Genomic DNA, 23461 nt, shown 5'->3' with positions numbered 1-23461 from the left:
ATGGGAAATGAACAACCACAGCATAGCAGACTGATGTGTATGGCATTCTAAAGGTTGAGATCTGCTGGCCTGAAAAGACCAAATAATAGTAATAATAATAATAATAATAATAATAATAAAATAAAACTCCTGGGCTCTTCGGAAGGGCTCCTTTAGACATCTTTCTCAATCTCTGTACCACATTTCCAACTGGCCTTGTGTCTGGTACCTAGGAAGTTTCTTGCTGCAGGTGAGTCTACGGCACACTTGGGATGGGCTTGACATGGGCTTCCAGTCAGGCACAGGATAGTGAGGGGAGGACTGCCCTCCTGCACAGGTGTTTTCCACCTGGAGATCAACTTAAAAAGTCTTCACATACCCAAAGGCAGATGGAGGAGCAGGTAGTATGAGGCGTTCCCCACATCCAGTCAAGAGCTAGATCTGCTGTCAATTGAGTAGAGATGGAAATATCTGACAAAAGGCACAACACATCCAAATCCCTTACTTACCACAAGGAACAAAAAAACAAAAGTGAGGCTACTGAGAGTGTCCTGGGGTAGTCAGCTTGCTTCTAACCTCTCCCCCACCCCCACTCTAGCATCTTTCCCAGCCAGAGCTGGCTGCAGTGATACTCTCAATCCTCCAGGTTAACTCTGTCACCCTTGGATTCTCCAGGGTAAGTGGAGAGTGGATGTTGGAGGTCTCCTTAGTCTATGCATAATGAACTTGGCAGACTGCTCTTTCCAATCCATAACTCCTGCCCCTGATCACGTTAAGAACCAAGGTGATAACCCTGACTGAAATGCCTCCCTGTGTTCTCTTCACACTCCTGGTCTCAATGACCAGTGGGAACGTACACTGTAGAAAACCTATGAATGTTGGTATCTGTAGGAAAATAAGCGACAGAGTAATTAACAGGACTTGGACCTAAGGTGGAAGGTGGACCGCAAGGGCTCTTCCTTGAATTAAAATTTAACTCACCATTTACTGCAACCTACAAAAGCAAGTAATGAGCATGAACATTTTTATTTCTTTTAAACTGTCATTTAAGCTATAGAGGGGATAATTACCTATTTCTAGTGTAGTAAGGTTTTATAATCCTTAGTGAGGCATTTTCTAATTTAATAATTTTACTGTATTATCATAAAACCTGTTTCTGGAAAAAATGATCATAGATTAGCAGCCTCTGTAAGAGTGTGTGTGTGTGTGTGTGTGTGTGTGTGTGTGTTTGTGTGCACGTAAGGACATGAGGATTTTGCTTATTGTGTATTATCTTAAGAGACTCGACTGAGAAACACAAACAGGACAGTGGTGGGTGAGAATGTATACAGCCTTAGTGAATGTGATACACATGTTTCAAGATGCAGCCCCCAGTTCCACATGTGCGCTTCTCAGGACTGAAACACAGACCATCGTCTTTCATGATGCTATTTGGACAAACAATAGAAAGGAAAGTATTAAACCGGCAAATGATCTGTGCGGGCTTTCAATTTTGCTAGGTTACCAGCTTGCAGCATCATGGATTCCGAAGGGTTACTCCTGTCTGCTCTCCGAAAGACCGAGTTCCTGTTACTCTGCCCTGGAAACAAGCTCCAAGATGCCCCCACCCCAAGCTGCTGCACCTGCCTGCTCCTATGGGCAGCACAAAGAAAGCCGTTGTTCCACTGCACCCCTCACCCTCTGCAAAATCTGTGTGTCCTCCAAAACTAGCTCAATCTCTGGAAAAATTACATGGTCTTCCAGATGTGCCAGGAGACGTGACCATGGCTCTCCAGATTAAGCTATACACATAATCTGAGCTGGGTGTAGAGCACATGCCTGTGATCTCAGCACTTAGGAGGCTGAGGCAGGTGGATCTTGGGTACAAGGCCACCCTGGGCTATGTAGCAAGACCCTGTTTTAAAAAGAGAAAGAGATATACAGAGAGATAACAACCAAACACACACACACACACACACACACACACACACACACACACACAAACGCACACACGCACGCATGCACAGACATATATTTCTTGCTCTTCCCAGGGCAGAGGCATCCCTAAACACCCAAGACACATTTGGAAAGCACCCTGGCCTCCCTTTCTCTCTACCTCCTCTACATACTGTAAGCCCTTCCACTATATACACAGTATGGCAGTCCATGCTTTTGCCTGAATGCAATCCCCTCTACATATATTTAAGAAGAAAGTACAGGGGCTGGAGAGGTGGCTCAGCGATTAAGAACACTGACTGTTCTTGCAGAAGACTGGGTTCAAATCCAGCACCCACATGGTAACAACTGTCCGTAACTCCAGTTCCAGGGGATCTGACAGCCTCTTCTGTCCTCCACGGGCATTGCACAACATGGGTGCACTTGCCTACATGCAAGCAATACACGCATACACATAAAATAAAAATAATAAAGCCTGGCATGGTGGCGCACGTCTTTAATCCCAGCACCTGGGAGGCAGAGGCAGGCGGATCTCTGTGAGTTCAAGGCCAGCCTGGTCTACATAGTGAGTTCCAGGCCAGCTGGGGCTACAGGGAAACCCTGTCTCAAAAAGACCAAAAAAGAAAACAAAAAAGCCCCCCAAACTAAAAAATAATACAATTTTTTAAAAAAAGAAGAAAGTCAACAACAGCACACACAGAGGAAGATTAACAGTTCTGATTCTAAAAGTGTCATGCTAAGCAAAGCCCAGATCAAGCCCAAGGCTTATGATAAGGCTTGGCATAGATGAGGTGGGTATAGACGCTCTCAAGCGATTATAGTGGCCAGGCCAGACCTGCAGTTCACTAATGACACCTTATTCACAAATGTGCTTAAAAAAATTTTTTTTTGAGGTATGGTCTTTCTGTAGACCAAGCTGGTCTTGATATCACAGAGATCTCCCTACCTCTCTCTCCCAAGTGCTAGGATTAAAAGCATATACCACCATGCCTGGCCTTTAAAAAAAATTTTTTTAAATTTATTTTTATTTTACGTGTATGAGTGTTTTGCTTGTAACAGGAGGCTAAAGAGATGGCTCAGCAGTTAAAAGCACTTGCTGTTCTTGCAGTTTGTTTCCCAACATCCACAATTGGGCAGCTTACAATAGCCTACAATTCTAGCTCCAGAGGAATCGCCTCCTCTGGACTCCTCAGGCACCTGCACTTACATTTGCACAGACACACATATATACACATAAACTCTAAAAAAAAAAAAAAAAAAAAATACAACAGTAGAGTAGAAGTGAGACTGGGAAGATGAGCATCTGCAGTCATCTGCTTGGCCAGCACTCCACTTGGGGGCCAAACTCTGCCATTCTGTGATTCTCTCCATGGGTCTTCATCCCTAAAGCCAGGAGAGGAACAAGGTAGATTCCTATGACCCAACACACGCTAACTGGCTTTAGGCCCTAAGCTGCCTCTACTGCGGCTACAAGTCTTTCCGGTAGCCTATCCAAATAGCTCTGAGGCCTCCAGTTTGCCTCTCTGTGGTAAAGCCCTCAGACCCTTGGTGTCAAACTCAGTACTGTGACAAAAGAAACACCTCTAGTATAGTCCAGATAGGTCAGGGTGGGTAGAGGACCCCATCAGCACCTACATTATTTTGTATGTGTATGCATGGTGCTGTGGATCATATGCAGGGCTTTGTATGTTTCAACAAGTATTATAGCACTGAGCAACATCTCGGGCCTGCCTCCTACATTCTGAATGCAGATGCCCCCCTGCCTTCAGAGTTCCACACTCTTCTGCTCTGTCTACCAACAGATTCAAGCATTCCAAATACCTACTGGCAAAGGGTGACTTCCAATTAGTACTTGGCACCTGTAATGGCACTAAATAAAAGGATCCCTTTCCAATAAAACATGTGCCTCCATTCTATCAGAAACCAGAGCGTGCCAGAGGGCAAGGGCTGATCTGCTCTGTTTTCCTCTTAGAGATGCTTGAAGACCAAGGGACAACAGCTTGCTATTGTTAAATGCAAGCCTAAAAGTCGCCTACAGCACAGCAAGTCCTTTGTGGCTGATGTACAGCACAGCATACGACAAGTACGCAGTGCTACAACCTGGAGTCAGAGCTGGTTCTGATCTTGGCTCAGATTCTTAAGAGGTCTGTCACCTGAGTGAACTTCAACTTCTTCAGCAGGAAGATAGCAGTATCTTCCATCAAACAGTTTCTAGAGCACTAAGACATGTCCCTGTCCATATGTGTATGATGGTATTTGGCCCATCTTGGCACCTATGGCTGGCTCCCAAAAGTACAAGAGACTAAACAGTGCCTTTTATTTCTTATGTTTCTCTGACCCAAATTGTTCTGGTTTGCACTGGTGACATGTGAGAAGGTGAGCAAGAAGTTCTGTCTATGAGCTACCAGGGGTGACATACTGATGGAAATGGCATGTAAGCATTCTGTGCTCTTTGGGGTGTATGGTGGGCTAACTGGGCACACCCCTGGCATGGATCTGAACCTAAGACACACATCAGCATCAAGATATTCAAGAGGACAGACACTGTCATGAAGGCAATCCAAAAGCAGGGAGACAAGGTTATTACAATGAGTAAACTAACACAGGAAAGTCACTAGGCACAAAATTCAGGATTCCTGGGCCCAGCTAAAGAAATGGACTCTTATTCTCCTACCAACAGCAAAAGTGGATCACAGGCTTTATTCCTGATCTTTCCTCATCTCACACTTAACCAAACCAAACCTGGAAAGAACCACCACAAACATAAAAGGCACAAAACAAAGAAGTAAAAGGAAAGCAGCCTCCCACGGAATACCTATTTCTCTGTGGTTTTTTTTTTAAACTTAAAAAGTCCTCCTGAAAACCTATTTAACAGGATCAAGTTAGCAACACAGCAGACAGTGACTGAGAGAATTCCTCAAGTATAACTAATCACCTAGATCTGGATGCAAGGCAGCTGACTGCCACTCAGACACAGGTCAAACATCAGAACGGTGCCAGACAGCAAACTACAGCTGTGGAAATCCACCACAAGGTGGCAGTACATGACTCATTTCAAAGGGGACAAGGGGACCAGGGGACCAGGAGGCTGGGAGCACCCAGCCTATAAATTACCCTGTGTGTCTACTCCCATCACCACCGCCCAGGGCTTGAAGGAGACTTGAGAAGGTCTGCTTCAATGCACTCTTTTGGTCAGGTCAGAATTCGGTCCTTCAAACCTCTGCAAATGCTTTTAGCCCTACAGCTCTAAATTACAACTGGTGACATGGGGCCTCTGGCCTGTCTCCTAAAGATGAGACAGACTCAAGATTTATAAATGTTCAAAGAAGCAGGTTCAGGCCCCAAACAAAGGAACTGAAAGGTCAGGGAAAAGGAAGGAGAGGGAAGAGGGACAGAGGGTGGAACTTGTGAAGGTTTTCTCCCCATCTGCCAGTTACAAATTCACTCCACTTTAAAAGGAGAAATATTCACACTCCTGCCATTCCACACACTAGCTTCAAGTCTTTTACATTCTTTTAAAGAAAAATAATTTACTTTAGTGGGCTTGCGGGCATGGGGGGGGTGTTCAGACAAAAGGAGCACTGCTCCTCTCCTGTGCGTTAATATTCCATATTCCTGGATGATTTCTACTTTCACAGTTTGACTGTTTTATAACAGATTTGATGCAAGAGAAGACAAATGGTCTTACAAAGGAAAGATGACAAATCATCTCACTGTTTTTACCAGGGTTTTCTCTTTATTTTTATTTATTTATTTTTATTCTGGAGCTGGGCACAAGGTGCTCTGCTTTGCTGGAGCTGTTTAATATTAACGTCAGGCCACTGTGATCCTGGCAATAGAGTTGGCCACTGTTGTGTTTATGATTTCATGACTGCTGGCTTCAAGAAGATGAAGCTCCTTTTTCAAACAGCAGCCCCTTCAACAGCTTCTGTTAAAAGCCAGGGGATGCTTCACTGCTTAGATGTGAATCACTTCCTCAACAGCAGGGAAAGTGAGGCTGGTGCCCAAACCACAGCCAGGGCTGTGGTCTGGAGGGCAGGATACAGGATCACAAAGGATGCAGCTCTCACTCCACTGAACCTCAACTTCTAAGGGATGAGAACACAGAAACTAGGAGGGCATTCCCATCAGCCTCAGGGTCGGAGCCAGGTACTCTGCTGATGTGCTGCTTCTGGCCCTCCTGGCTAGGCTCCATGAGCCTGTGCTCTGGCTCTCCTTGACCTGTCTTTTCAGTTCCCTCCTCCCATAGCCTTCCTGCTCTCCACTCTGGTGTCTCTTCTGTATGAAGGATGCCCATAGTTTCTGGAACCTTGCCAACATACCCAGCATTTAATGTACTCACCCCTGCCCTGCAAGCCTATTCTGTCACCTAAACTACCATTCGGTTTACAATGGCAACATATCCTGTTACATCCCACACTGAACTGCTTATCAGCAGTAAGTTCCAGATACCAATGCCATCCTTCAAATTAAAAAGAAAAAGAAATCCAGCTTGAGATAGGGCTCTTCTGTGGATAGTTGCTTGTTGTGTAGTAAAGTGTCTCTACTTATTAGTCAAAGCTGGCCTAGAACTCACTATGTAGTGAGACCCTGTTTCAACCCTACCTCCCCTGCCCCCTGAAAAAAGAACTTCCTCCTTGCTTCCATAAATCAGGAGCAGGCCTTTGAAAGAGAGTCTGTGCCAGGTACATCTCCTATCAGGGTGTGTCCCAAGAACCCTTTGCCCCTCAATGTACCCACTTCCCACTGCAGTCGCACCAACTAGCCCCTACAGTGAGCAGCTGGTTCTATGACAGCTCTAAGGAGCTTGACTGCTAAGTATAGAATTAGAGTTTGCATTTCTTCCCCTGGAAGCTGGCTGCAGAGCAGAGCCTCCCCAAGCAGGAGCAAGCTGCAGGAGAGGAGGCAGAGTGCTGCCAAGTGTGTATATGAGAAAATGTGTATTGATTTCTTCTTTCTTATAAAGTAGCACAAAGCATTGAAGAACAATTGCTCATCTTCACAGCATTTCACATACCACACGAGACACAAAGACCCAGCCCCCACTGTCCTGAGAAACAGAAAGAACTGCCCAGGATGCTCTTCTGGGTGTTAGTGCCTCCTCCAGACATGGCCACCACCTCCAGACATGGCCACCTCAGGTCGCCAGGCTCTGCTCAAGCCATTTCTCTCCCTGGCTGATGTTTCCTCACCTACACTGGAGAATAAAGAAACTTCAGCCTTATTTAAGTGGAGACGTCCAGAGGGTAAAAGACCTCATGTTTATAAAGTACTCTGCTCCCCAGAGGGAGCATTCAAGGTCTCATTCCAGGTGATTAGTGATACCTTCCCAGATACCAGACTTAAAGCACAAAGAGGCAATGCCTTTTCTCTCCGCATCCTTTTCATACCAACATCAAAAATAACAGGCAATAACCAGGTTTGATTATGCCTTCTTGATGCACATACAGAATCCATTCCACAACTGTCTTCTTAAATGAGTCAATTCTAAAAGCAGTCCAAACCACTGACCTAAAGCTTTCACTGGCCATTCAGAGTCCTGTTGGTGCTCTCCATGTTTCCATAGTAACCAATAATTTGTAAGAGGGCCATCAGAAACCCAACCTGGTATAAAAATCACAGCCAAGATGGTCAGGAGAAAAATCAACAGAATACAAAATTCAGGAAGTGATGGAAAAATAAGTGTTCTTAGAAGATCTTGTCCCAGTGGTCATCCAAGTAAAAATGACATAAAATTCCCTCTAAGAAAAGGCTGGGGCTCAGCAATCCCCAAATTAGACCCTTCATTTCACAGGCTTTTCTAACATGGTACAAGCTATGTATGAACAGAATAATGAGGTGGCCTCCAGCAGTGCAATATCCTAGAATGTTCTAGAAACATACCACACATAATTAGGAAGCAACCTGATAGTGGATAGATCTGAAATGGACATGTGTGGGGTGTCATGGAAGATGACGACAGGGTACTGAAGGAGTCAGACGGTTCAGAGAGGTTTCTGTAATGGAGTCCATCTTACAGGGCTGTTCACAGAAATATTTTACTGGCCCACTGTGCACAAAATTGTAACAGCAGCCTTTAAAGGCATTTGGAAAGGAAGCCTATAGGGAGACTATTTCTAAGATGGCAGAGAAATGGGTATGACTGTGTGACAGGCAAAGACAATGGCCTGACACAAAGATGTATAAAAATATAAACTTCATAGGCCAGGCGTGGTGGTGCACACTTGTAGACCCAGCACGTGGGAGGCAGAGGCAGGAGGATCTCTGCGAGTTCAAGGCCAGCCTGGTCTACACAGTGAGTTCCAGGAAAGCTGGGGCTACAGGGAGACCCTGTCTCAAAAAGACCAAAAAAAAAAAACCACAAAAACCTTCATTTATTTAAATAATTACCTGTAAAAAGTACAGGTAATATTTAAACAGTCCTCCCCAGAAACAAACATGAAAAAGGGCATTTTTTTCCTCAAGAAATCAATGAACAAGAAGGACTATCTTCACTTCATTAAGAAAAGCACCAAAACTCACAGAGAAGACAATCCAGGATCATACTGCACATAAGCACCAGGACACAGTTCACATGCTCAAGAATCCTGAGCCAGTCCTCCAGCTTCAAGAAGGCCAACAACTCAGAAAGACCTTAAATAAAAATAAGTTGTCTTACAAATGATACCTATGCTATAAAAATGCTTTTTAAGTGGGCAATTACAATTGGATCAGAGAGGAAAAAATGAGGCAGGGAGGAATTCAAAGGAGGAAGAGCCACCCACTCAGAGGGGAATGAGGATCACAATTCTCCCCTGAAGGCAGAAGGTTGGATCCCAGATGACTGAACATTTCCACAGGGAAAGACAGAGTGGGGTGGCAGAAGTGCATTCAGATGCAGGGTCCCACTCTGGAGGGCATGAGAGTGTGCTGCTTAAACAGGTGACAAGGAAGCAAAGGTGGCAGCAGGTGACAGACTGCTGAGGTTCATTCTGCAGGCAAAGAAGAGCAGCACTGAGGTAGCCAGAGACTGGTTACAAGGCCTCAGTAAGACAGTAACATGGGACGTTAACAAGAGGGAGACCTAGACTCAAAACAGCCAGACCACTGAGCAATACACTGTATTAAATAAAGTTCCAAGCGCAGGAACAGAAACCAGAGTAAGGTAGAGAATGTGAACAAACAGCTGCTGGGATACAAGGGAGACTGAAGCATGAATACCAACCAAAGTTTATATGTATGCAAAACCAACCTAAATGTCCAACACTAATAAATATATCATAGTAGATTTTATTATTAAGTGCTGTGAAAAACAATGGTGGTTAAAGTGCTTATAATAGGGGGCTAGAGAGATGGCTCAGCAGTTAAGAACACTGATTGTTCTTGCAGAAAAACCAGGTTCGAATACCAGCACACACACGGCAGCTAACAACTGTCCGTAGCTCCAGTTCCAGGGGATCCGAAAGCCTCTTCTGTCCTCTGCAGTCACTGTACAACAGGGTGCACTTATATACATGCAGGCAATACATGCATACACATTAAAAATAAATAAATAAAAATAAAGTGCTTATAATACAAAGTAAACTGAACAAAAGACCCAAACATGTATGTATATGTCAGCACAAAAACAAAACGGCTGGCAAGACGGCTCAGCTGGTAAAGGCACTTGCTGCCAAGTCTGATGACCTGAGTTTGATCCTTGGAACTCACATGGTAAAAGGAAAAAGCCAATTCCCACAAGTTGTCCTCTGATGTCTACACATGGCAGGGAGTGTGCATGCACACAAATAAATAAATGTTTAAAAAAAAAAAAAAAAGCAGGATGCTAAGTTTTTTTGTCCTTTATGTATTTTCCAAATTTTCTTTCAAATTTATGCATTTTTTAAAGGGGAAACTAAGGAAGGGCTGACAGGTGTCTGAATATAGCAGAGGGAACTACAGGAACAAATGGACTGAACATACTGAATTGGAGTCAAAGCTCATTAGGAGGTCTAGAATCTTTGCAACCACAGTAGTATAACCAAAGGGTAGGTTTGAGAAATTCAGTGACACATACAAAAATGCAAATGGCCAATAAGCAAAGCTTCCCTATATAGAAAATGTCCTTTTTACAAAAGAAACAAATTTAACCTAGACAAATTTAAATTTTCTTTTTCTTTTTGTGTTTTTAGACAGGCTCTCTCTGTAGCCACAGCTGGCCTGGAACTCACTATGAGTGCTGGAATTAAAGGCATGTGCTACCATGCCTGACCTTTTTTGGTTATTGTTGATTTGTTTTAAATTTTCTTTCTAGGGGCTGGAGAGATGGCTCAGCAGTTAAGAACACTGGTTGTTCCTGCAGAAGACCCGGGTTCGAATCCAACACCCACATGGCAGCTAACAACTGTCCGTAACTCCAGTTCCAGGGGATCCAACAGCCTCTTCTGTCTTCTGTGGGCATTGCAGGACATGGGTGCACTAGTACCTGCACACAGGCAATACATGCATACACATAAAATAAAAATAATCAAAATTTTTTCTTTCTAAAGATATTTTCAGTTGGAAGGCTGTGGGGGGGCACCTCCTTTATGACATATTATTCCCACATATTTCTCAAAAACAGCAGCAGGGGTTAGCAGTTACACTTCTGAATGCACTAGCTCCACAATTTGCTTTTAACTTGGGCCTTAGTATTTAATCATAAAATCCGCTGATTTCTGGTAAGTGTTGAATGAAATGTACACCGAAGGTCTGGTGCCAGGTCTGACATGCAGTGATGCTCAGTAAGTGGAATAAGATGCTGCTATTGTCATTTCACTGCTGATCAGAACAGGGCAGCCAGTGTGGATAAGTCAGAGCAAAGAAGGGCTGCATGGAGAAGAGAGGGTCTAACACATCTTAGCCATCTGACCTCAGTTCAGGTCACTGCGGGAAACAATAGTATGCGTGAATGACCAATCTAGATAAAAGTAAAAAACTTAGCTATGTACTTGTAAGCTATTTAGCTGTGATTAATACAACAACTGTAAGATGCTATATTTAGACCACCAATAATAATTTTAGAACAAAAAATCATTAAGAGAAACATTTACACTCACTTTAAGGAATGTGAAATATCCTTTGAGGGGGAGGCTTTACAGTGTTGAAGCCTGGCTGCCAAGTGAGAACTGCAGACTCAAAGCCCCATTTTGAAGGGTTTTATCTGATTCTAGAAGACTCACTTTTATCACTTTCCATCCATCTTGGAAACAAGACTTCAATTTGATAATTTAAATTCTCTAAAGTAAGGCTGAACAGCAAATCAGGAAAGCAAAGCAGCAACAGCAGTGCTTTCCTTCAATCTAGCTTTTAGACTTTGGACCAAGTCTCAGGCTTGAACTTGAGACTGTTCTTTTGTCCTTCCTGCCATTACAGGAGGAAGGCAGGGATCGCCTGTCTGTGCTGAGTGCCATCTTTAATGATGATATACGGAGGTTCTTTCCCCTCAGCACTGCTGGGGGGTCAGGCACGTGACACCACCTGCCTGAGTATCAACAAACGAATTATAAACTGTGTCAATCCCAGTTAATGCAAAGCTGTAATCCTCTTTAACAGAGATCAAATCACTGCCGTGAGTTATGTTTGCTCTGTAATCTGATAAGGAAGAGAGGGAGCGGCTAATAAAAGAGTAATGGGAGTCTTTAATGACGCTGGTAAGAGGCAGCACTGGTTAAAGCACTGCTCTTGTTCCTGCTGATTAGATCAATGTTGCATATTTGCCCCGACTTGTTTCACCTGTCAGAATACCTGCGTCTTTTTAGGAGATAAGATGCCTCAGAGAAAACATCCGTGTTTTAACCATTCTTGCCTGAAAGTTTTTTTACCCAACAGAAAATGCTGTGAGGAGGGTATTTCTGGGCTCGTGAGCAGATGTGCTCTCAGTGCTTCGCACAGTGGCTCACCATGAGCAATACCAGTTTCTACCAAGTGAAGGAGTACAGTAAGCAAAGAGGGGGAAGGGGACTAAGTAAGTCCCCAGCTACCAGCTGGGGGACAGGGCTGCCACCAGCAGAATGGTGGAACATGCCCATATTTAGGGTGCAGACCCACACACAGAAATGGCAAGCCGAAGACAAATTGCCTGTAGGAATTCTATTATACAGAAGTACCTCGGGAGCAACATGGCACAATGTTGACAAAGCACTTTACAAAACCAGCTTCCATTTGTAGACTTCTTTTCTAAAACTCCAGATGTAAAACAATAATGCATTCGGCATATAGTACTCACTTCAAAGGATCCTCAACTTGTTCTTTTTAAATGCCAGCAGCTTTATAAAAGGAGTATAAAGGTGGGGTTCTATTCTCATGGAGGGGATGGGGGCTAAAATTGAAATCCTTGCTGTTCCTATTGAAAATTTCTCTTTTTTCTCCAAAGGAACCAAATAACTCTGAATGCTAATGTTACCATCACTTCTGGAATAAGAAAAAGAAAGCTACACAGAAAATTCAATAGCTTGCACTTGTAAAGATCCATGCCAGAATAAAACAGATCGGAGAGCCCTTCCTAGAAGTGGACACAAATGCAGCCATGCTGCTGTTCTCTGGTCTGTACCCTGAAGACTGCCATCATTCAGACCTTTCTGTCCTTGCCAATAGCTGAAGCCACAGAGTCAGCCCTTCAAAGGCCCCGGACTCCCTGCCATCTGGTTGATGGCCAGTCTCAAGAATCCTGCTCAGCACATCACAGGGTCTCACTCAGGGCTGCTCTTCCCTGTGGCACATGAACATGTGGCTGACTTCCACTTGCACCACAAACAAAAGTTCATGTCTTCAAAGTCTGCCTCAGAGAGTCTATGAAAGAGCAAAAGATTGCTCATATTCCCGACTCGCCTGCCTGCAGTGCAGGAGGGTCGTGTTTCTACAGCAAACTCCCTGGGGTCACACTATGTGAGGGACGATCTGCTTCTCAGTCCTTGACCAGTTTAGAAAGACTTCAGTCAGAGAAGTGGAGGGCCTGTCTGTGTGGAGTCCCATGCTTGCTCCCTTCAGCTCACTGCTGGTTCTGTGTCTGCAGACCCACAGGACTAGAGTTGCTCTGTGCCAAAAGCTTGATGAAGGGCTCAGTAACCTTTACATACAAACACGTGACCAACAGGGATTCTTTCAATTCTGGAAATGTTCACCAGGCATGCAACAACAACCACCTGTCCCCTCACAGAGCCGAGGAGTGCACAGCTACCGGAGCAGCACATATGAAATATGGGTTACACAAGACTTTCACTTACAAAAGTACCCTGAAAGCATTTAAACCAGTATCCAAAGAGTGCTGGAACGAACCCTCCACAGGGAAGTGTGCTAACACAGGGACTCAGCTGGGCTGCTTAGCATTTTAAAAGGTTTTTTTAAATAGATCACTTGAAGAGAAAAATTCCTAGTGTGAGAAAAGAATTTGTATCAGCAGAAATTAACTAAATAGAAAGCACTCCACAGAGCACTCCACAGGAGAAACAGGACGGAGATGCCGCACTGCCCTTCTATGGACAGCACTTCTTTCTCCACGAGGACATTTAATACCGTGTGCTAAAGAGCTCTGCTCTTGTTCCCTTAATGAGCAAGTTCCCATTTCAGTTCAGTCCAACCAAGTGCAAATTTATTGAGCTCAAACTGGACAGGGATATGGGAGAGTCAAGGATGAACACTTGGAGCCCCCAAACCCACTGGGCATGAATCCAATTTAGGCCTATTTGCAAACAATAACCTGGAGCCAAGGAACACCTGCGGAGAAAGGCCAGCGCTCCCTAGACTTGGGTCAGCTCAGACTGCAGGAGCTGCCTCTAGAAACAAAATATCAAAAGGGCAGGGAATTCTGTTAGCTACATTATACCAGGTGGGGAGGGGAGCCTGAAAAGCAGTAGCTAGGTACTACAAAGCCATTTTTGGACAGAAACCACTAGAGAGAGGCCATCTTTATATTCTTCAATAGAGAAATAATCAGAAGCTTCTCACAGCCTTCATATTTTAATATGAGATTTCCAAAAGGAAAGTATCTTTTTTTCCCTGTTAATATAAAGCAAATCAAGCTTACTACAGAACATTCAAACACCACGGAAACACAATGAAAAGCAAAAGTATCTTTTACTTTACCCTATCCAGCAATAGAGACCAAGCACTGGTGTTAAGTTTCAGATATGGATACACTACATCCCCTAAATTTTTGTTTTAAAATACAATAGATATTATGAGCACTGTTTCTTTTTTCCAGGTAACAAATTAACCTGGAGATCTTTGCATGGCAGTAAAACTTATGTTCTTATTTTTTTCTATCATTTACCAGTATCATAAATATGAAAATCTGAAACTTTTTTGTTTTGTTTTTGCAGTGCTGGGAACTGAGCCCTCAGTAATGCTACGCAAGGGATCGACCATTGAGCTATATCCCCAGCCTCCAAAATCTGAAACTTTTTTAAGTACTAATCTGATGCTCTAATAGCTGTGCAATTTGGCATCTTTTTTTCTTCAATAGCAAAAGTTAATGTTTTCATTAATATCAGTTTTATGTGACAAAACATAATTGTATTACATTTCTAAAGAGTACAATATGCTTTGATATATGTTTATAATGTAGAATGATTAAATCAAGCTAATTAGCATATTCAACACATTTTTGCTTCATTTTTTATTTTTATTTTTTGGTCTTTTTGAGACAGGGTCACAGGTGGCCTGAATTCACTGTGGAGACCAGGCTGGCCTTGAACTCACACTCCTGAATGCTGGGATTAAAGGCATGTGCCACCACATCCAGCTCTGCTTTATGTTTATTGATTGAGAATTTCATACAACACAATTGATCATATTCAGATCCTTTCCCCTTTTCCTCTCAGATCTTCAGATTTTTCCAGTTATGGATGCTCAACTGGTGCAAATATTCCAAACCTGGAAAACTCTGATATCTTCTGGTTCTAAGCATTTTGAGTAATACTCAACTTGTCTATCCTTTTACTCAAAAATGGAATTATAACAGTGCTCTGTATTCTACTTTTCCATTTAGTATTTATGTTATATAACTCTACTCCATACTAACAGCTGTTTATAGCAGCATTAATAACAATTTCCCTGTGATCTAGTCAGCCAGTACCTGCCCTATTGATGGTTATTTGGATTATTTTTCACCACTATGAACAATGCTGCAATTAAGATCTGTGATGCAACAGCTGCTTCCTTAGGTCAAACCCTAGAAATAGATTTTTCTAGGTTTACACAAACTAAAGTGTTTTTTTTTTTAAATTTTAAAATAGCAGTAATTCTTCAAAAGGATTTGCCAGTTACATTCTCAAGGACAGTATATGAAAGTACACTCTCTGTCCTAGTTTGTTCTTCATTGCTGTGACAAAATACTCTGACCAACACCAACTTGGGGAGGAAAGGGTTTATTTGTCTTACATCTCCCAGGTCACAGTTCATCAGGGAGCCCAAGGTAGGAACTCAGGGCAGGAACCTAGAAGCAGGAGCTGGAGCACAGGCCATGGAGGAACGCTGCTTACTGGCTTGCTCCCCTGGCCCCTGCTCAGCCTGCTTTCTTATGCAACACAGGCCCGCCTGCCTAGGGTTGGCACCACCCACAGTGGGCTGGGCCCTCCCACACTCATCAAGAAGATGCCCCTCAGACATGGCCACACGCCAGTCCAATAGAGGCAATTCCTCAATTGAGGCTTCCTCAACCCAGGTGTGTCAAGTTGACACTAAAGCTATCATTCAGCATACTCCCTCACACCATCACTGGGGTGGGTTACCATCCTTTTAATGTTTCCCAACATAAGAACAAAATGAAATATTATTTTAATTTGCATTCTTTGACTGAAAGTTTTTTGTAGCCACTCAAGATTTTTATTATATGATTTTTAAGCCTGCTTGCTGACATATGTTGCCCATTCTTACTGAGATGTAAGAAAATTTGTAAATACTCTGCATAGTAGAGAAACATGACAGGAACAGAACTCTTTGTTCTAGTCTGTCATTTGCCTATTAACTCTGATGTTTTTCTAGATGCGACTTACATAGTCAGGTTGGTTAATATTTCCCTTGTGATTTCTGGCCCTGATATCATGCTTATAAAGTCCTTCTCTAACTCAAAATCATAAACAAATTTTTAAAAATCTGTTATCTTGCACACTAGGCAAGAATGATGTATCTATAACAAAGCCAAACCTAAACTGTTCACTTGAGGAAAAGTAGTATGCAGAAATACTGGCATTCCAACCACTGTGAGTCCTTCCTCATTTGTGTGGTAAACAAATGAGACAGAACAGAATGCTACTGGGTGATTTCCATAATACAGTGGTTCCTCAGTGCCCATGGTGGGTTGGCTGTAGGACCCCCACCCTCTCTCCCAAAATACTGTAATCCACCAATGCAATGAAATTCTCACTGCATATACAATTGATCCAGGGGAATGCACCAATACCAACATACGCAGATGCTTCAGCCCCGTGCATCAAACAATGCAGTATTTGCCTATAATTTATGTAGTCCTCTAGATTAAATAGTCTCTAGATTACTTATAATATCTAATTCAATGTAAGTGCTATGTAAATAGGTGCAGACTGTTTTGTTTAGGGAACAATTAGATAGAAAAGCATGTACGTATTCAATACATACATGACCTGCCTCCCTCCCTCACTCCTTCCTTTGTTTCCTTCCACCCTATTTTTAAGGTATTTACATTAATTAATTAATTAATTAATTAATTAATTTAATGTGTATGGGGATGAAGGTCAGAGGTCATCAGGCTTGGCAGCCAGTTCTCCTGCCCCATTCGCCTTGTTTTAAGACAGGGTCTCTTGATCACTATGTACACTCCAGACTAGCTGGCCTGTGAGCTTCTGGGGATTCTCATGCCTCTCTTTTTCATTTCATCATAGGAGCACTGCAATTGCAGATACACACTATAATGCCAGACGACATTTGTATGGGTTCTGGGGATTCAAAATGAGGTCCTCATACTTGCACACCAAGTATTTTACCCACTGAGCAGTGTCCCCAGCCCTATTTTCCATAAATATTTTCAGTCAAAGGTTGACTGAATCCACGGATGCAAAACCTATGACAGCACTGCATTATTTCCATGTTAGTTTTTCCACTAAAGAAAAACAAGGCAAGAAGCCAGTCCAGGCACACACCTGCAATTCCAGTAATCAGGAGACTGATGTAGGATTATGAGTTCAAGGCTAGCAAGACCTTGTCTCTACACAGCAAGGCCCTTTTTCAAAAGAAAAAAACAAAACAAATAGGACAAGTTACTAGTCCCTTCTTCCTACTTAAGATAAAGTACCAATACCTGCTGGCCCTGGAAGTTTTGATACTAGAAGCAGAAAGAGTTAACATGCAGTTATAGAACTCACAGTTCATGAGGCCTAGTCAATACAAAGTGTGAGCAGAGAGATGGATGAACACCTTACCCTTAGGAAACATAATGGGAATGATGTTTCCTATAACACCCTGTAACAAAACAAATCTTCAGTTCTCCAGCTGTAAGACCATTGTTAACTTTATTATTAAGTGGCTAATTCCCTGGAAAATGACACTGGTAACTACCAATCCTTCCACAAAGACACCCCCCAACCCCAATAAATACAGAATGCCACAGGCCTACTGCCCAGAAGATACATTCCCAAACCCTTCTCCCTGTCTGCTCTATCTGAGGTGGCAATGTAGCAGTTCTGGACAAGGGAATACAACAAGGGATGATCTTGGGAAGCTTTGACTCAAAACAAAACAAGAGCCCACACATGTGGCTGGTACCATTCTTTTCTCTTCCTCCTATCTTGAGTTTGGTGGCTAAAACCATAGGAGCACCTTGCAACCACAGGGGGAAGATCAAGACTAGTCAGCTCTAGCACCACTGATTCTGTGAGAAGAACACAATTCTAATTACCTTCTGCCTCTGTTGTCAGCTTTTAAGCTTCCTAGGAATCCTGCCCAAAATAATTCTAACAGATGCAGTCATTTTCAAATCACTTGTTTGTTTGTTTGTTTGTTTGTTTGTTTGTTCGAGATGAGGGTCTCACTATGTGGGCCAGGTTGGCCTTGAACTCTCGATCTTCCTGCTTCAGCCTCTCAAATGCTGGGATTTACAGCTGAGTGCCACCATGCCTAATTGATTTCTAAATCACTTAGTAGTAATGTATTCAAAAGATTCCATTAATATTTAAGCCAAGTTTCATTTTATGCCTGAGATAATAATATAAGTTTAAACATGATATAGTAGCACATCCCTGTAATTCAAGTATCCGGGAGGTAGAGTCAGGATAATTTGCAAGTTCAAGGCCAGTTAGAGCTACACAGAGAGGGGCTATCTCAATAAACAAACATATAAATAACAATACCTTGCTTTCTTTTTTGTTTTTTGGCTTGTTGGGTTTCTTTCCTTTGGCCAGTATTAGGAACACATGATCCCTCCCCTTCCCTTCCTTCCTTCCTTCCTTCCTTCCTTCCTTCCTTCCTTCCTTCCCTCCTTTCCTTCCTTCCCTTCTTTCTTTTTTTGAGGCAGGGTCTCACTATGCAGCCCTGGCTGGCCTGGAATTCCCTATGTATATCAGGCTGGCTTTGAACTCAAAGAGATATGCCTGTCTCTGTATCCCCAGTGCTAGATTAAACAGCATGTACCACAATGCCTGGCTTATACCTTTCTTATTGATACAATTTTTTTTTCATGCTATTCCAACAGGAAATATAAGGTGCATTTAATTTATTCTGTGACTTTTTGAGACAGGGTCTCATGTAGCCCAGACTGGTTTCCAACTGGCTATTAGTTGAGGGTGGCCTTAAATTGTTTTTTTTCTTAATTATTTAATTAATTAAGTGTGTGTGTGTGTGTGTGTGTGTGTGTGTGTGTGTGTGTGTATTTGCATCAGAACAGGGAGTCAGATCCACTGGAGCTGAAGTTACAGGCTGTTATAAGCCACCCCATGTGGGCACTGGGAACCAAACTTGAGTCCTCTGCAAGAGCAGCAAGGGCTCTCAACTACTGAGCCATCATCTTTCCAGCATGGCCTTGAATTCTTGATCCTCTTGTCTCCACCTCTCAAGTGCTAGGATTGGTTACAGGTATACAGTATGTACCATGCTCAACTTCTACTCTGAAACTTTCAAATAGACCAATTTAGAAACAAATAAAAAGGCAACCATATCTAGCCATTCATTTCCAAAGCACTTGAGAAAAATGTGTCACAGACCAAATATAAGTACAGGTAGGATTATCCATAAGCCGTTTTATATTCAAAGCACTGAACAAACCAAATGAAAAATAAACACATTTGCTCAAACTTGCAAATCTACTACTTTTCAAGCAAGGGGCAAAATGATCTGATGAGGTTTGGTGGCAAACTAAATGCTTGCAAGCAAAAAGGTTACATTTGACTTGAGACAGACAACTGGCAAAGCCCACAACAACCCATTCTGCAACTAGTAATTTCATTTGGTAAATATGTTTACGGCGGGGCTGGAGAGATGGCTCGGTAGTTAAGAACACTGGCTGTTCTTGCAGAAGACCTGAGTTCGAATCCCAGCACCTATATGGCAGCTAACACCTGTCTGTAACTCCAGTTCCAGGGGATCTGACAGCCTCTTCTGTCCTCTGCGGGCATTGCACGACATGGGTGCACTTACCTACATGCAGGCAATATACAAATATACATAAAATAAAAATAATAAAGGAAAAAAAATGTTTATGGCAGCATTATTTGCAACAATGACAAAAATAATTTAAATATTCAATAGTCAGTGAATGGTTAAATAGTATTAAAATGTTATTGGGGCTGGGGTAAGAGCACTGACTGCTCATGCAGAGAATCCAGGTTCGATTTCCAGCACCCACATGGCAGTTAACAACTGTCGTAACTCTAGTTCCAGGGGATTGGACGACCTCTTCTGACCTCCGTGGGTGTTGCATGACACAGGTGCACTTATATGCATGTGGGCAATACACTATATACATGTATGCATGTGCACCTTTGTGCTCCCTGTTCTACACACTCCCTTGAAATAACAGCAGCTAAAAAGAATGAGCACCTCACACCAGACCTTAACTTCTAAATGCCATCATCCATTAAGAAGAAAGTTTCCTTCAAGAAAGACCAATCCAACAGCAGGCATAGTGAAGTATAAGATAAACTTTGAGGGGGCTGGAGAGATGGCTCAGCAGTTAAGAACACTGGCTGTTCTTGCAGAAGACCCAGGTTCGAATTCCAGCACCCACATGGCAGCTAATAACTGTCCCTAACTCCAGTTCCAGGGGATCCAACAGTCTCTTCTGTCCTCTGAGGGCATTGCATGACACAGGTGCACTTACCTATATGCAGGCAATACATGCATACACGTAAAATAAAAATAATAAATACTAAAAAAAAAAAAGATAAACTTTGAACATCTTCCAGCAAAGGGTACAGAGGTACTCAAAGAATGACTGGGATATGCCAAAAGGATATAAGCCAGCTTGAAGGGGCTTCCACCAATCTGCACAAGTTTAACATGAAAATAAATCATTCATCAAGTAAGATAGGAAAGCATAAATCCATATTGCTACAAACGAATCATTCAATTGGTAAATAAATGTAGGAGAAGGGAAATATTTTCATTATAGTAGAATACCAATTTACTTAACATAGAAGAAATTGTTCTTAAAACAAAACAGCTGTGTCTGGTGGCACACACCTATAATCCCAGTTCCAGACAGCCTAAGCTAAGAGCCTTAAAAAAAGAAAATAAATAAGCAGTTACCTCTGAAGTATAATGAGCATCCATACTTTCCCTCTAAAAAGTCTTATCATTTTGGCTTTATGAGCACATGCCTCTCTTATAAATCATTCACAATCCACCCACGTGTGGTGATGCACGCCTTTGATCCCAGCACTTGGGAGGCAGAGGTGGGCAGAGCTCTGTGAGTTGAAGGCCAGTTTGGTCAACAGCTGGGTCTACAGGAAGACCTTGTCTCAAAAAGACAAAAAAAAAAAAAAAAAAAAAAAAAAAAAAAAAAACAACCCAAAAAACCCCAAAACCCAAAAAACAAAAAACCCATAATCCTCAACAAACAACAGAAGCAAGCACACCTCCTGCACTTTTGAGAGTGCAGCGTCTCTATATGCGGCATACACCCCCTGATGCACACAGGGCACATGCCACACTGATTACCCTGGATCGGCTCAGATGACCCAGGGAGGTGGACTAATGCTGAGAATAAAACAACACAGCAAACACAAACCACCAGAGGCAGAGTTGAGATTTATGGAAATTTTTGATTTGGCTTTAGAGTAGTCTTGAAAGTGAAAGCAGGTAAGATGTCAATGACAAATGGTTAACTGATAAGAAGAAACAGGAGGGTAACAGGTTACAGAACAGGTCAATATCAGGCTGTCATGAAGCCATTTGAGACATACAATTAATCTATTACTCACCTGGCATCATCATTCATTGTAGTATGGTCAATAGGTGCCATGAAACTCAGTAGCTTGCTAAGGACATGAAACCTAAATAAAGCAAGAAATAAACAGGCAGCAACATTAGTAACCATTGCCCCAGCAAAGAAAACACATTCTACCAGTTAAACTCTAGAACTGATCCTAGGGACACTCAGCTCCTGAGTGGGGAAAAATTCACAAGCACCCAAACTGTATTTTTCCTTCTATCCTTAATGCAAGAAGAAAAAAATCTGATAATAGTACATTGAAAATGACAATTTAATATGGATCCATTTACATCACAGCTGAAAAATAAAGAGTAGATACACTTGTGACTTTGAGCAATAAACGAACACTTAAAACATTAGACAAAAGTCAATGAGGACCCAATTACCCCATTTTCCTCTCTGTGTACATTTTAATCATTTTTCAGCGTTGTTAAAGCCACCTGCCAGCAACAGCATGGGCAGTGGTGTAACTTCACTCTCAGTGCCTTGCCAACACTGTCCATTACTCACTGGCATTGGTTCCCTCAGCCAGAAAAGACTCCAGCTCCACATGAGCCCTGCTGCGTCTCTCAGGTCTCCATCTTTAGCTGAAGGAGCACAACTAAGTTTAGAATAAGTTTGAGTCCAAGATCTTTAGTCGAGCCGTTATGAAGTTTAAGCTACCTCATCTATATTCTCTGCCAACAGACACTAAAAGGTATTTTGTATGAAGTGTTTTGAAATTTCCTAGTGAAAAAGACTAAGCAAATATACCACTACCTAATAGACCACATAATAGAGAACTGAACAAGGCGTCCGTTTGTACTCCTCATAATGGAAAAGTCTCAGATGACTGTATACAAGCAAGCACACAAACATGTATATATAAAATTTTAGTCAAAAAAAATCTCTACTTAGGCAAAACATTTCCCACAAGCAAAAAATACAATATTCTCGTGTATGTATTACTTCAGTTTTAGAAACATCTTATACATCAAATAATTTAATTCTTTGTATCATATCTAAACCTCCCAAATTTCAACAAATAAATTTTATAAATAACAGTAATGAAATTTCTCTGATTCCAAGAGTAACAGAAAAAATATGTGTCCACATGCACACACACAAAGTTTAAAAAATGTGCTTGGAATATAGTCCCTACCACATAACAATATTTTGGTTAGTAAGGTACATAGTCAACAGGATATACAATACAGCCTAAAGGTGGTGTAGGTTCTACCTAGTTTTCTGTGTGTGTGTGTGTGTGTGTGTGTGTGTGTGTATGTGTAACTAGATCACTTAATGACATAGGTCTCAAAACATGTCCTTCTTGGTAAGCAACACATGACTGTAATTAATATTCTGCATTCTATACCCCTGAATGAACAATATATATTTACTTTGGTTTTCATAGTTTCAGAGTACTCTGTTGTGTCTATAAATTTATTTAATGCCATACTGAAGGGCATTTAAATAGCCTCTGCTCTTTTATAAACATATCACACACTGCCAAAATAAAGGATGCTGCTTGTTTGTCTAAGACACAGTTTCACAACATAGCCCAGACTGGCCTCAAACTTGTAGTAACCCTCTTAAAGAAAAGAGAATAAATTATTATAGCATCAGCATTGTAACCTGGCTTTTGTTTGGCTTATAGGGTTTTCTTAAAAAAATATTTATTATTTTTATTTTATGTTTATCAATGTATTGCCTGCGTAAGTGCACCAGTGTCATGCCATGTCCAGATACTCTGGAACTGGAGTTATGGATAGTTGTCAGCTGTCATGTGGGTGCTGGGAACCAAACCAAATCTGGGTACTCTACAAGAGCAGCCAGTACTTTTAACCACTGAGCCACCTCTCGGTTTTTAGTTTTTTAAGTTTTGAGAGTTTTTTTTTTTTCCTTTTTGAGACAGAGCCTTCCTGTAGCCCCAGCTGGCCTGGAAAATCCTATGTAGACTAGGCTGGCCTGAGACTCTCATTCCTCAACTTCCAAGTGCTGGAATTGCAAGTGTGTGCTACCACACCTAGTTGCACAAATGGTGTTATAACCTTTAATGTCAGCAGGCTGTAGTGGTACATGCCTGTAGTCTCAGCTACAACAGTCCTAGCTGCTCAAGAGGATGAGGCAAGAGGAACACTGGAGGCTAGGAATTCAAAGTCTGGCAACATG

At 42.2% G+C, this 23461-nt stretch overlaps 1 protein-coding gene across 1 annotated transcript in view; it reads right to left on the bottom strand.

Moving 5' to 3' along the window:
• Aatf (apoptosis antagonizing transcription factor) overlaps nucleotides 1-23461 on the bottom strand; it is a 125676-nt gene that overhangs the window by 5291 nt on the left and 96924 nt on the right. Inside the window, exon 11 of the mRNA XM_008831267.2 lies at nucleotides 21300-21371. Within this exon, the coding sequence (XP_008829489.1) occupies nucleotides 21300-21371 (72 nt within the window). The remainder of the gene's footprint in view (nucleotides 1-21299; nucleotides 21372-23461) is intronic.

This window comes from Nannospalax galili, unplaced genomic scaffold (genome assembly GCF_000622305.1).
Source record: "Nannospalax galili isolate Female #2095 unplaced genomic scaffold, S.galili_v1.0 scaffold1430, whole genome shotgun sequence".
Lineage (NCBI taxonomy): Eukaryota > Metazoa > Chordata > Mammalia > Rodentia > Spalacidae > Nannospalax > Nannospalax galili.
Note: the sequence above shows the minus strand (reverse complement) of the source record. Positions and strands in the feature narration are given on the sequence as shown.